Below are 12520 nucleotides of genomic sequence, written 5' to 3'. Positions count from 1 at the left end.
TTGTTTCCGGGTCGTGGGCCTTGGCCCTGGGCGCAGAGGTTTCTGGGAGCCCAGAGTCGTAATGGTGTCTGTATGATCTCCGGAGGTTGCTGCATCGGAGTTTGGCTAACGTGAGCGACAGGAGGACCGCGGATTGTCTTCCTTATTCGAGTGGGGCGGGAAAGGACGATTGGGGTTGGAGTCGGCGGCGGAGAGGCCCCGGAGCGGCGGGCAGGTGGCGGAACCCGGGTCCTGTCGGGCGCTTCCAGCGTCCTGGGCCGGCCGCGGAGAGCGCAGCGTGAAGGCCGCTCTGCAGACGGCGTTAAGCAGGGTCGGGGCCCCGCCACCCCCGCGGAGTCGGGCGTGGGGAAGAGTCCGCGAGTTCCTGGTGACAGCCCGCGGCGAGCTCCCGGGAGGCAGGAGTATTATCTGGGGGTGTGTGAGAGGCGGCGGCAAACCCTGTTTCTCCGTCTCTCCATTACATCCCTTTTGCTTTTTTGAAAATGTAGAGTATACCAGTTCTCTCGTTTCCCCACACACTTGCTTTTCCGACGCTAACGAGGTTTTGGTAGACGAAGCTGCCAGGCAGCACTCTCTTGGCTGCCCGAACCAAAAGTAACAATAAGGAATAGGTCCCTGACTCTTCTTTTATCAGAATCCTTTGCGGATGAGATTCCTGTCTTTTGAGCATTCCTTAAATTATAACCTACAAAAGATCTAATGTATATGATGATGGCCGCTGTAGGAGAAAATTGGATCAACAAGAAGGTTGTTGGAGAATTTAGCTTATGTAACTGGCATTGAAGTTTAGCACAGTTTCAGTAACTTTGTCAGTGATTTTTTAAATATCTTTTTTGTTTTTGTAGTTACTAGCCTACTTTCTGTTGTGTGAGGTTTAGATAAAATGCAGACCTTAGGGAGTCTGGTACAGTAAGGTTGAGCTGAGAATTTTTCAAACTTAGTCATGGCAGGACTGTATTTTTCGAGGCTTTGACACATTAAGTCTCATAATTCTCATAGTAATCCTGTGAGGAATATCCCATTCCACAGCAGATTCAGCTAGGTGACTTGCCCAAGGCCACAGAGCCAGAAGGACAGGAACCCAAATCCAGATCTTCATGATGGAATTTTTTGCACTAAATAAGAGCTGCCTAAGAAGCCGTATTCTGAGCCTCATTATTTGTTTTCTTGAGAACTTTTGCTTGAGATTGTTTAAGTAAATTTTGGAGAATGAGTTTTGGAAAATGTTTCACAAGGATGGATATTGATTAATACTTTATGAAATGAGAGCTTGTCATATTGGAAATAACTTGATACTATTTTTCTTCAAAGCATAAAAGATGACCACAGCAGCTAGGCCAACCTTTGAACCGGCGAGAGGTGGGAGAGGAAAAGGAGAAGGTGATTTGAGCCAACTCTCAAAGCAGTATTCAAGCCGAGACCTACCTTCTCATACAAAGATAAAATATAGGTAATGAAGGCTTTCATTTTTTTTGTTTGTTTGTTTACAAAGCAAGACCAAATCTGTTAAATGGCATGGTCATGAGATAGTAGCATGTTTGGGTTATATTACTGAAGTTTTCTGTTTCCATAGGAGTAGAATACAATAGAATGTTTAACACTAAAATTACAGTCTGTGATTGTAAAATGCTACCAGATATTCCGTATGTAGAAATTCCTATTAACTGGGAATTTCCATATGTAGATGAAACAATAGCTAATACATTACCTCAGAAGGACCAAGCACTATCAGCATTAATCAATATGAGGTTAAAAGTGTTACAGCAACAGGCCCTGAGCTGACGTGACACTAAGAAAAAGTGAAGACGTTTTAATCAATCTGCAGGCTTATTATGGGAAAATATGTGATGGAGTTTGGGCTTCTTGAAATATTAGAAACATCGCAAGGATGCCTGTTAGTAACCTTCAGATTAGGGTAATGAACTTGTCTAGTTCCCTCTTTTTTATGCTTGAAAGACTCAAGGAGACAGTTACTTTTTGTGAATTGTCTTCCATTGCTACAGCCATGTGTCTCTTAGTAACATTTTTGCCGTGATTTGTTTTTACTTTAGACAGACCACTCAGGATGCCCCTGAAGAGGTTAGGAACCGTGACTTCAGGAGAGAGTTGGAAGAGAGAGAGAGAGCTGCTGCGAGGGAAAAAAATAGAGATCGTCCAACCCGAGGTATCAACACTACCCCAGACATTTGTCTCATAAAATTATGTCGACAATTGTTTTTCTTTCATTTGCTAATTAGAACAGATTAGTATTTTTGCTTGTTTGCTTTAAAATATTGATGTGAGCTGTAACACTTTCTTAAATGTTAGAGATGAAAATGAGGTTGATTCCAGTTTCATCTTTTTATGTTTCTGTGTTAGAAAGAACAGGGTGATCTGGGGATATTTAGCAGCCATTGTTTCAGTTCAGATCAAGTTTTTGACTGTTTACAGCAGCCAGACTTTTTGAGGCCCCGTGGTTTCTATGAGGGTTTCCTATTTTTGTTACTGGCTATTGGAAAGCATCTAGGGGCATCAGTTATAATATCTTTTTTATGTTTTCAGCATATGTAAACTATTCCCTAAATTTCCTGAGAGAGGTAGCAGTTCCCATATTAAAATCAGAACTTTGATTAATTCATTCAACAAATATTTACCAAGGGCTTATTTGCCAGGCACTGTGGTTCTGATCCCTGCTGTCATGATGCTTATAATCTAATCCCTTTGTGCCCACAGGTCCCTAAAATGTCATTGGAAATGCAGTATTTGTTTTAGTAAGCTAAATGATGTTTGTTTTTCCCCAGAACATACAACCTCCTCTTCAGTATCAAAGAAGCCTCGGTTAGACCAGATTCCCGCGGCCAACCTCGATGCAGATGATCCTCTAACAGATGTATGATCTGTTTTCTCCTTTCATCTCCGTATAGTAATTTATTTATCATGTTTCCTGGATTACCTTTTTTATTCTTTTGGCTTTAAGAAGTGACCTGTATTTATTTTTACTTACTGTTAGTCAAATGTAGCCCTGATTTCAATGCTAAACTTTATAGTTGATTTTAAAACAAAAAATATTTATTTATTATTTTTGATTAATTAAACTTTGAGAACAAATTTCATCTCTGGAGAACCAAATAAGTAATCTATTAAAGGATATGCTTCCCTAAAAAATAATTTCCTATATTAAACCCTGGAGATTGACTACTGTATTATACACCTCCAGAGGGCATCCTTCATCCTGGGTTCTCTATCAATAACACCCCCTTGATTTGAACCCAGGAGCCTTTCCCCGTTAGATACCAAAGATGTCCCCTCCTGATGTGCAGTGCACTTAGTGGCTTCCTCTGTGCTTAGGGAGGAAGTGAGCTAGTAGAAGATTTTTTAGGATTAGCATTTCAATTAACATTAAAATTCAGTGGGACCCTACAGTCTATAATTAATTTGAAGTTTTCTCCATACAGTGGAGAAATCTGAGTGGCTTTTCATGTGTAGCATCTAACTAAGCACATATATCAGCAGTTAATTCTAATGCTGATGGATTGAATTAAATCATTAACTCAGTAATTAAAGGGAACCCAATTTTAAGTGAGATTTAATGTTTGTTTATTTGAAAATTCTGAGAATTTAGCATCCTTTTTTGTACTTTTGATTATCCTTACTTCCGAGCTTAAACTTGTTTTGAGCTACGTAGAATTATTTGACTCTCAGGGTGATATACCATGTATATATGTACTGTGTTTCGGTGTAAAGTGTTCCTTTTCTGATTTTAGAAATATCTTCATATGGAAATTCCCTTTCGATCTTGTAAATTTAGAAGATATTCTGTTATACTGTTTGCTGTTATAATCTCTCAAACACATTAGGGGTTGACATTTAGTAATTCATACGTTTATTTGTGGAGTTTTATTTTATTTTTTGGTTGGTTGTTGATTTTAATCATATTTAGGTGCATTTATCTTTCCCAGTAGGAAAATTAATCCTGCCCCAAAGATTTGGTAAGAGCAATATCTATGGAAAAATATGAATAATGTGCATTTTCTCTCCAATCTCCTGGGCCATCACCATTCTTTTTTAGGAGGAAGATGAAGATGAAGATTTTGAAGAGGAGAGTGATGATGATGATACTGCAGCCCTTCTTGCAGAACTGGAAAAAATTAAAAAAGAAAGAGCTGAAGAGCAGGCCAGGAAGGTAAAATTAAAATGTTAAATATTTACATCTTCCTCCATTTTCTCACCTACACTAAACTATAAATATTTTTTAATTCATTATCTTATATTAGAAATCGTCCTTGCCATGTCTAGATATTATAGCACCTGTACATCTATAAATCTGATTATATTCAGGACATCCTAAGTTTCCTGGTTATGTTAGAAATTCTTTCCAAATAGTTGAGACAGACCTAATAAGACTCATCAAATTGCTCTTCATTCGCTTAATTGTTCATTTGTTAAGCAGACATTTGGTTAGTATCTATTAAGTGTCAGAAGAATCAAAGATGATTAAGATATAGTCATGGCCTACAAAGAATCCACAGATATAAAGGGGCCATCTTTATCTCTCTCTTTGTCTCCTGCTCCCTGCCTTCTGTCCAGGCACTTGTTGGTGTAGTCTGTCAATAGATTTTCTGTAACCTAGGGCAATTCACCTAATTTTTCTGAGTGCCCACAGTCTTTCCATTTATACATTTTTTTTGTGTGTGTGTGAGGAAGATTGGCCCTGAGCTAACATCTGCCAATCCTCCTCTTTTTGGTGAGGAAGACTGGCCCTGGGCTAACATCCATGCCCATCTTCCTCCACTTTATATGGGACGCCACCACAGCATGGCGTGACAAGCGGTGCGTTGGTGCCTGCCTGGGATCCGAACCGGTGAACCCCAGGCTGCTGCAGCGGAGCTCACACACTTAACCGTTTGCACCACCGGGCTGGCGCCCCTGGAATGCATTCGTTTAATGTCTAACTCGAAGATAGTTATAAGGACTAAATAGGATCCATAGTACATACCTTTAAACTTTGAGTGAATTACCCATAGTAGTAACAATAAGAGATGAAACTGGGGAGGCAAGAGCAGGTGAGAGCATTAGAGGCCTGTAAACCAGTGCTAAAGGAGTTTGGACTCGTTCTGAAGGATCTGAGAAGCTAGTTGATTTCAGCAGGAGATTGAGAAGGTTGGATATACATTTTAGGAGGTTAGTCTGGCAGAAGGATGGAGGGTGATTGGAAAGAAGTGGTATAAGAGGCTGTTCCAGTCATGCTCACATGCAGTTATGAGAATCTTGCACAATAGGAGTTGAAATTGAGAGAAGTAAACAGATGCTGACAGAGCTGTTAAGGAGATAGAATTGACCAGATAAAATGACTGATTAGATGTGGCAGCAAAGATGACCCCAGTTTCTGGGTAGATGTTGGTGCCTTGCACTAATACAGGGAATGCAGAAGGATGGGCATGTTTAGGCAGAGAGAAAAGAGATGATGAGTTCTTTTTGGAATATGTTGTATTTGACAGGTGATGAGACATTCAAGTAGAGATGTCTGCCTCCTTTCAAACAACAGCTCAGCTTTTTTTTATGGGCTTCTGTGTAAGATTTCATTTGAGCCAAGAATTCTGTTTAATAAAAGAAGGAAAAAGACTTGGGGAACTGAATAACGTAGGTTAATGCAAGGAATCAGAAGTAGAAGACTGCTGGAATTCAGATTGGAAGAAGAATATTTTAAATATAATTCTCGTCAAAATTTGGCATAGGATAGCAAAATTCCTATAATGGCTTATAATTTTTTATCTAATTTTGAGAAATCAGAAAATTATAGGAACTTTCCTAATATCACTCGCACACGACTAGAGGGCAGTTTTCTATTCCGAATTCATTTGGCTTGCCTAACAGCTCTGGATACATAAAGAAACAAGCAATTTAAATGCATTTGGTTGACCCTTAGGGTGGATAAACATTTTAGACCGAAGGTCTTGCAATTTTGTAAGGTTCATCTAATCTCTTTGTACAAAAATGTGTTGGTGTTTCTTTTTTTTTTTGTGAGGGAGATCAGCCTTGAGCTAACATCCCTGCTAATCCTCCTCTTTTTGCTGAGGAAGACTGGCTCTGAGCTAACATCTATTGCCAATCCTCCTCCTTTTTTTTTCCTTCCCCAAAGCCCCAGTAGATAGTTGTATGTCATAGTTGCACATCCTTCTAGTTGCCGTATGTGGGATGCGGCCTCAGCATGGCCGGAGAAGCGGTGTGTCGGTGTGCGCCCGGGATCCGAATCCGGGCCGCCAGTAGCGGAGCGCGCACACTTAACCGCTAAGCCACTGGGCCGGCCCGGTGTTTCTTAGGGTTAAATGACAGTTTTATTTCTCTTGTCCCTGTTACCCTCTCTGGTTTTCCAGTGGCTGATTTTTGAAGTGTCCCAAAATAACATTTTCAAACCAGTCAGCCTATGTCAGAGGCTAGGAAACTTTCTGTAAAGGGCCAGATAGTAAATATTTTAGGCTTACAGGCCGTACAGTCTCTCTCGCAGCTATTCCGCTCTTCTTGCTGTAGCACGAAAGCAGCCATGGATGATAAATAAATAAATGGGTGTGACTATGTTCCAGTAAAATTTTATTTACAAAACCACGGTGATTTGGATTTGACCTGCAGGCTATGTTCTGTGTTCATGAAGCGCCGTTCGCCTGTGTTCAGAGAAGCATAATGTGCCTGGTACTTGAATATGGAAAGAGTTGGTGCTTTTTTTTTCCCAGTGCTGTATGTGGCAATCAACCAGTAATTCTAAGGGAAATAATATTCCAAACATAAAGTGGCCAGGACCTTATTACATCGCTAACATTATTATAGGTTTGGATGCATTGTACTTGAGCTCTTAGCATATTTGTACTTCTAGCATCTCAGAGAAATGTCTTTTCACTTTCAGCATCAATATAATTTGTTAAAAATAAATATATCATTTTTAGAAAATGATCTGTTCTTACTCGATGATGGATGTTCCTGACTTTATTTGCTTAAGGTCTGAGAAGTGACCTATAGGAATTTTACTGTTTATTTCCCTGAAAGTTGCATCTTCTCACCTCCCAGTTATTTGGCCTCATAAAAAAGAAATCCATTGTTCACATTGGGATATTAAAATGAAGTATCATTAACCTGTATAGAAAATTAGGTTATTTTTCCAAGTGATCTAACACTTGATTAGGTTCATTTTAAATTGACTTCCAGAAAGTCTCTTTTTTCTTGATCTATTAATCTGTCATCCCCAAAACAGCAAATTGGGATTTATCTTTGGTTTAAGATAACATGGAGTCAGGTAGATCCAGAACTTACGGCTAAGGATTTAGACCTTTTATATTCCTGATTCTAAGAATGAAACTGAGGGTGATTTGAGTTTAAAGAGGTTAATTCTAATAAAAGTGTAGAAAGACAAGGTCATAACTGATGCAGAACGAGAGGTATAAAAATGAAGTCAGTAACAATAAATCATGACAAAATGGATAAACCTCAGGTAAATTAGTAGAAATGCATGTTGACTGAATATAATTTTTTACATGATAGTTTGTCTGATTTTAGGAGATACTTGGTTACCAATAACTTGTCACCAATTCTAGAGATACAAGTTTACATTGTTAGTAATTCAAAATAAAATTACTTTTAATCATAGTTATTTATAGCCCTTCTTTAAAAATTGAGTAATAGCTTTGCTAAATGTGTCTTTTTGATACTTAATATGTTCTTAAATTATTAGAATATGTTTATTGGTGTACTCTCTTAAAATAAGCAATTTTATATACTTTAAGAAAGAAAATAGATTTAAATGTGCATCTCAAGAATTTCAGTCAGACCAATGAATGTGTGATGGCAAGCATGAAATATTTATAATAAAAATGCCAAATTATTCTGATAAGTGAGACTTTTCTGGTATGTCTTAAAAACAAACAAAAAATAAGACTACCTTGAGGCTTATCCCATCTCCCCCATAAAATCCTTAACAGTCTTTTTTTGTTTTTTGGTGAGGACCAGCCCTGAGCTAACATCCAGTGCCAATCCTCCTCTTTTTTGCTGAGGGAGACTGGCCCTGGGCTAACATCCGTGAGCATCTTCCTCTACTTTATACAGGACGCCGCCACAGCATGGCTTAACAAGCAGTGCGTCAGTGTGCGCCCAGGATCCGAACCGGCGAACCCCGGGCCGCTGCAGCGGAGTGTGCGCGCTTAACCGCTTGCGCTGCTGGGCCCGCCCCCTTACCCGTCTTTTAAAATATGATCTCTAAGAAGATTGAACCTGGAGTTAATGTAAGTAACTATGACTCTTCCCCTGTCATTGACAGGAACAAGAACAGAAAGCTGAAGAAGAAAGGATTCGTATGGAAAACATTCTGAGTGGAAACCCTCTCCTTAATCTCACTGGCCCATCCCAGCCTCAGGCCAACTTCAAAGTTAAAAGAAGGTACTATACAGTAATGGGTTGGAGATATATAGACACACAGATTATGAGTATTATAGCAAACTGTATTACGTAAAACTTCTAAAATCCCACTTTCCACTGATAGTCTTTTTTTAATCAGATTTTGGAATAATGGGAGAAGGAGAATGAAAGAAAATAAACTTATTTTCAATAGATATTTACAATAACCAGCTGCATACCAGATATTGTTCAAAGCACTAGGGACAGAGGAATGCACTGAGCCCTTAACCCTACAAAGCTTACGTTTTAGGTGTATGTGTCAAGGGTCCCCAAGACCACCCTCCATGTTCGGAGACTCACTAAGACTCCGGACTTCTAAGTAAAGATACACAGGCAGATCATAAGGGGAAAAGGCGCTAAAGGAGTCCGTGCGCATGCTTCCTTATGCTCTGTCCCTCTCCTGAGGGGTCACACAGAGCACATTCTTTCCCCTAGCAATGAAAATACAGCAATATGTGTGCAATGTTTCTGCCCAGGGAAGCCCATTAGAGACTCCGTGCCCAAGATTTTTATTGGAGGCTAGTCATATAGACAACCTCTGCCTAGCACATACCAAAATCCAGACTCTCCAGAAGGAGAAAGGAAAGCAGGTGTTCAGCATAAACCACGTTATTTGTACAAACAGTCTAGGCACAGTGATAGTGAGAAGATTCCTGAAATCCAGGTTTCCAAATGCCAGCCAAGGGCTGACCTTGCAAGCAGGCCTTTCTAAGGAAAGCAGTCTTCGGCTTGCCATGTCAGCTCTTTTCTGTACAGTTTGTTTGTTTGGAAGGGTGAAGAAGAGGCTGAAGAGGGAGAGAATACAAACAGTAAATACTGTATATAGTACTTCGGATAGTGATACGTAGGAAAATAAAACAGAAAAGCTTACAGGAAGTGCTGAGTGGGAGGGAGATTGGTTATTTTATGTAAGGTAATGAAGGAACCCTGTAGGCTTAACTTTTAAACCATATCTATTATTTCTCACCACCTCCACTGCTACCGTCTCCCATCTGGAGTGATGTGGTACCCCCAACTGGTCTCCCACTTGCATGCACACCACCCCCTCCATCCCCACCCCCAGTTTTTTTTAACAACATGGTCCTTTTAAAGTGAAAGATCACAATCTCCTGTTCTAAACTATCCAGTGGCTTCAAAACTCATTCATAGTAAAAACTTGAGTCCTTAGAATGGCAACAGCATAGTCAAGGAAGGATTTGCTGGGAAGATGACATTTTATCAGAGACCAGATAAAATATTTTTTTAGACTCCAAGGTATTTGACCTGAGCAATTGAAAGGCTAGAGATAGGGAAGAATGTAAACTGAGGTTGGGGGTGGTGGAGGTGACAGATTTAAGACATGGTGAGTTTAGGATGTTATATACATCTGTGGGGAAATGTTGCTAAGTAGCTTGATATACGGTTCTGGAGTTAGTCCAGGCTAGAGGTAGTGAATTTGAGAGCTGTCAACTTATAGAAGTCTTCTGAAGCCAGGAAGACTAGATGAGATCCCCTATGGAATGAGTGTAGCCAGAGAGGAGAAATCAGAGGACCGAGCCTGGGATAATGTTGAGAATTGGGTAGAGGATTAGCCATCAGTACCTGGAACAGTGCCTGGTACATACTACGAGCTCGGTAAATCTTGATTGAATGACTTTTGAATGAAAAACTAGGCTGAGAAGGAACAGCCAGTGAGGAAGGAGGAGAACCAAAAGAGATCTGTGGGTGTCTCGGAAGCCAAGCAAAGTGTTGCAAGAGGAGGAGAGTGATTATCTAGGTCAAATATTGATGACAGGGCAAGTAAAATGGGTACTGCAAAGTGGCCGTTGCATTTAGCAGTGTAGAAGAGCAGTTTTGGTGTTGAGAGGGAGGGGCTGAAAGCCTGTTGGGAGTCAGTTGAGGAGAGAGTGGATAGAGAAAAAACAACATTGATTATATTTATAAACTATATAGCTTGTTCTGCCTTGTTTGGATGCAGATGGGATTGTTTGGAGATTGTAACATGTCTTAATATGCAGGTCACATGTGACCCAGCTCTGCTCAACTTTTCACATTTCTGTGTACTGCACCAGTGCAGACTTTATAGTAACACTGTTTTCCAAAGATGCCCACGTTGTTTGCTTATTTTCCATGTGCAGTTTCTTCTGGCATGCACACACATTATATGGGCTTTCATTTTATATATATTTGTGAGAGTATATATTACATATATGGGTTTGGGTTGTATATGCTAGATGATATTTTGAAATCATATTCGTTATTTTCTAGAAAACATGTGTTTTGTAGTCCATCTGTGGGGTTTTTTTTTATGCTTATACATTATGAAATCCAACCAGAAGAATCCAACCCGAGTCCTGCCCTAAGCTCTTCAGCTGCTGTTTCTTGGTGGTCAGTATAGATGTGGGCCAGTACATGAGCCTTGATTGTTAGACCCCAATAGTTTCTTCTCTTTTCGTTGTCCTAAAGTGTAAATACTTAGACCTGAAACTAATATAATACCGTATGTCAATTACAACTCAGTAAAAAAAAACCGACCAAACAAAATGTGAATACTACAGTGGATGATTGCTAAATGTTAACTGATGAAAGAGTATATAAATCCTTCAAACCACATAATCTAAACTGCGGTAAATTGGTCAGTTATCATCTAGAGCTTCTACTAATCATGGTAGTGCCAGGTGCTGCCACTTTGATTTAGACCTGAAAACACTAAATATTTATGCAATTAAAATTTATGTAGTTTCTGCTTTTTAACTCAAAGTTTCTTATACTGGAGAAATAATAAAAATGTTTTGTGTTCTGAATAGGAATTGCCCTTCCTGCTATAATAAAGCAAGATTACAACCTATTAAGAATTGCTTTATTCTTTGGGTGTAATTGCTGCATTGAAGGATGTACATGTTGAGTGTCTTTCTGTAATGACTAAGCTTTTCAGTTCACACGGTGTTCTTGTCTCCTGATAAACAAGCTTTATAAGAGCGTTCTGTTTTCTTTTTGTCCTTCAGGTGGGATGACGATGTGGTTTTCAAGAACTGTGCAAAAGGTGTAGATGATCAGAAGAAAGACAAAAGATTTGTAAATGATACGCTGCGATCTGAATTTCACAAAAAGTTCATGGAGAAATATATTAAATAGTACAGTTTTATGTGCTTAATTAAAGACTGTAAAATGTAAATAATCATTCTGACTTTATTTTGGTTAGTTTGTTTTTTTTCTCTTTCCCCTTATCTGAATTGTGTATAGGCTTCCCTAATTTTAAGTTCCAAAATATCTTTTCCTTTATTGATACCTTATTTGATAAGGACTTGGGAATTGGTTTCACCCAGTTTCCATTCTCTGAGTGTTTCCAGTCATATGTTTTCTTTTCAATATGGGAAAGGGAATCTGCTTGTAATAAATATTTTTAATAATCTAAATAACCAAATCTATGTCCCCAACTTTTTTTTTTTTTACATTCATTTAAGGTCAGTTAATTTATGATGTCTTCTCTGTGTTTTTTAAGAATGTGGTGAAAGATGAAAGAGATTCCATTTTGGACCACACATTGGTATGCGGGAGTGTCATCAAACAGGAAGCCCCTGAGGGTGTGACTGAGGGAGCACGGGGTAGCTCTCACTTCTGCAGGTGCTCCTTTCTAGTCTCTTGGCTTAAAACAAGAGCTCCTCCAGCATGCCTAGGAAGCATGTGGCACTCACCTGTGTTTTCTTGGGTACTCAACTGCCATGTGTCTCTAGAATTAGATAGAGTTTGCACACCGACACACATTAGATGCAAAACCTAGGAAAGTTTAACATCAAACAATACATGAAATAAAATAGGAAATAGGATTTTGGAAATAGGATTTTGTTTGTTATCTTGGAGGATATATATGCGGGAAGCAGGAGTGTCTACACAGGTGGGAAATGAAGCTTTCCTAAACCTGGGCTGTGATTTGAAGGGTGTCACTTTGATAGAAAATTTGGGACCAGAAATTGAGCCTTCTATAGATGTAGACCCCTTCATAGGATTCCTCAGCTGTGAATGATGTTGAGCTTCGTAAAGTTAAAGATAAAACTTTTAAAGCAAAAATAACATCTATTTATCACTGGCTGTTTGTTTAAACCGTTTTCTCTAAGGCCTGATT

General features: G+C 39.3%; 1 protein-coding gene across 2 annotated transcripts; it reads left to right on the top strand.

The window, feature by feature from the left end:
- Positions 1-14: 14 nt before the first annotated feature.
- CWC15 (CWC15 spliceosome associated protein) lies at positions 15-11575 on the top strand. 2 transcript variants are annotated; one of them, XM_004427428.3, is made up of 7 exons: positions 15-110; positions 1312-1450; positions 2052-2164; positions 2781-2869; positions 4049-4162; positions 8282-8400; positions 11403-11575. In XM_004427428.3, exons 2-7 carry the CDS (start codon positions 1320-1322, stop codon positions 11530-11532), a joined length of 696 nt encoding a protein of 231 aa, XP_004427485.1. In that variant the 5' UTR covers positions 15-110; positions 1312-1319; the 3' UTR covers positions 11533-11575. The 2 variants fall into 2 exon arrangements, with proteins under 2 accessions (XP_004427485.1, XP_087289737.1); XM_087433611.1 differs by lacking the exon at positions 15-110 and adding an exon at positions 244-414.
- The last annotated feature ends 945 nt before the right edge of the window (positions 11576-12520 follow it).

The sequence above is a fragment of the Ceratotherium simum genome, chromosome 7 (genome assembly GCF_057802395.1).
Source record: "Ceratotherium simum simum isolate JZ-2026a chromosome 7, ASM5780239v1, whole genome shotgun sequence".
NCBI classification, from domain to species: Eukaryota; Metazoa; Chordata; class Mammalia; order Perissodactyla; family Rhinocerotidae; genus Ceratotherium; species Ceratotherium simum.
The sequence above is the reverse complement of the archived record's forward strand: the minus strand, read 5'-3'. Positions and strand labels throughout refer to the sequence as shown.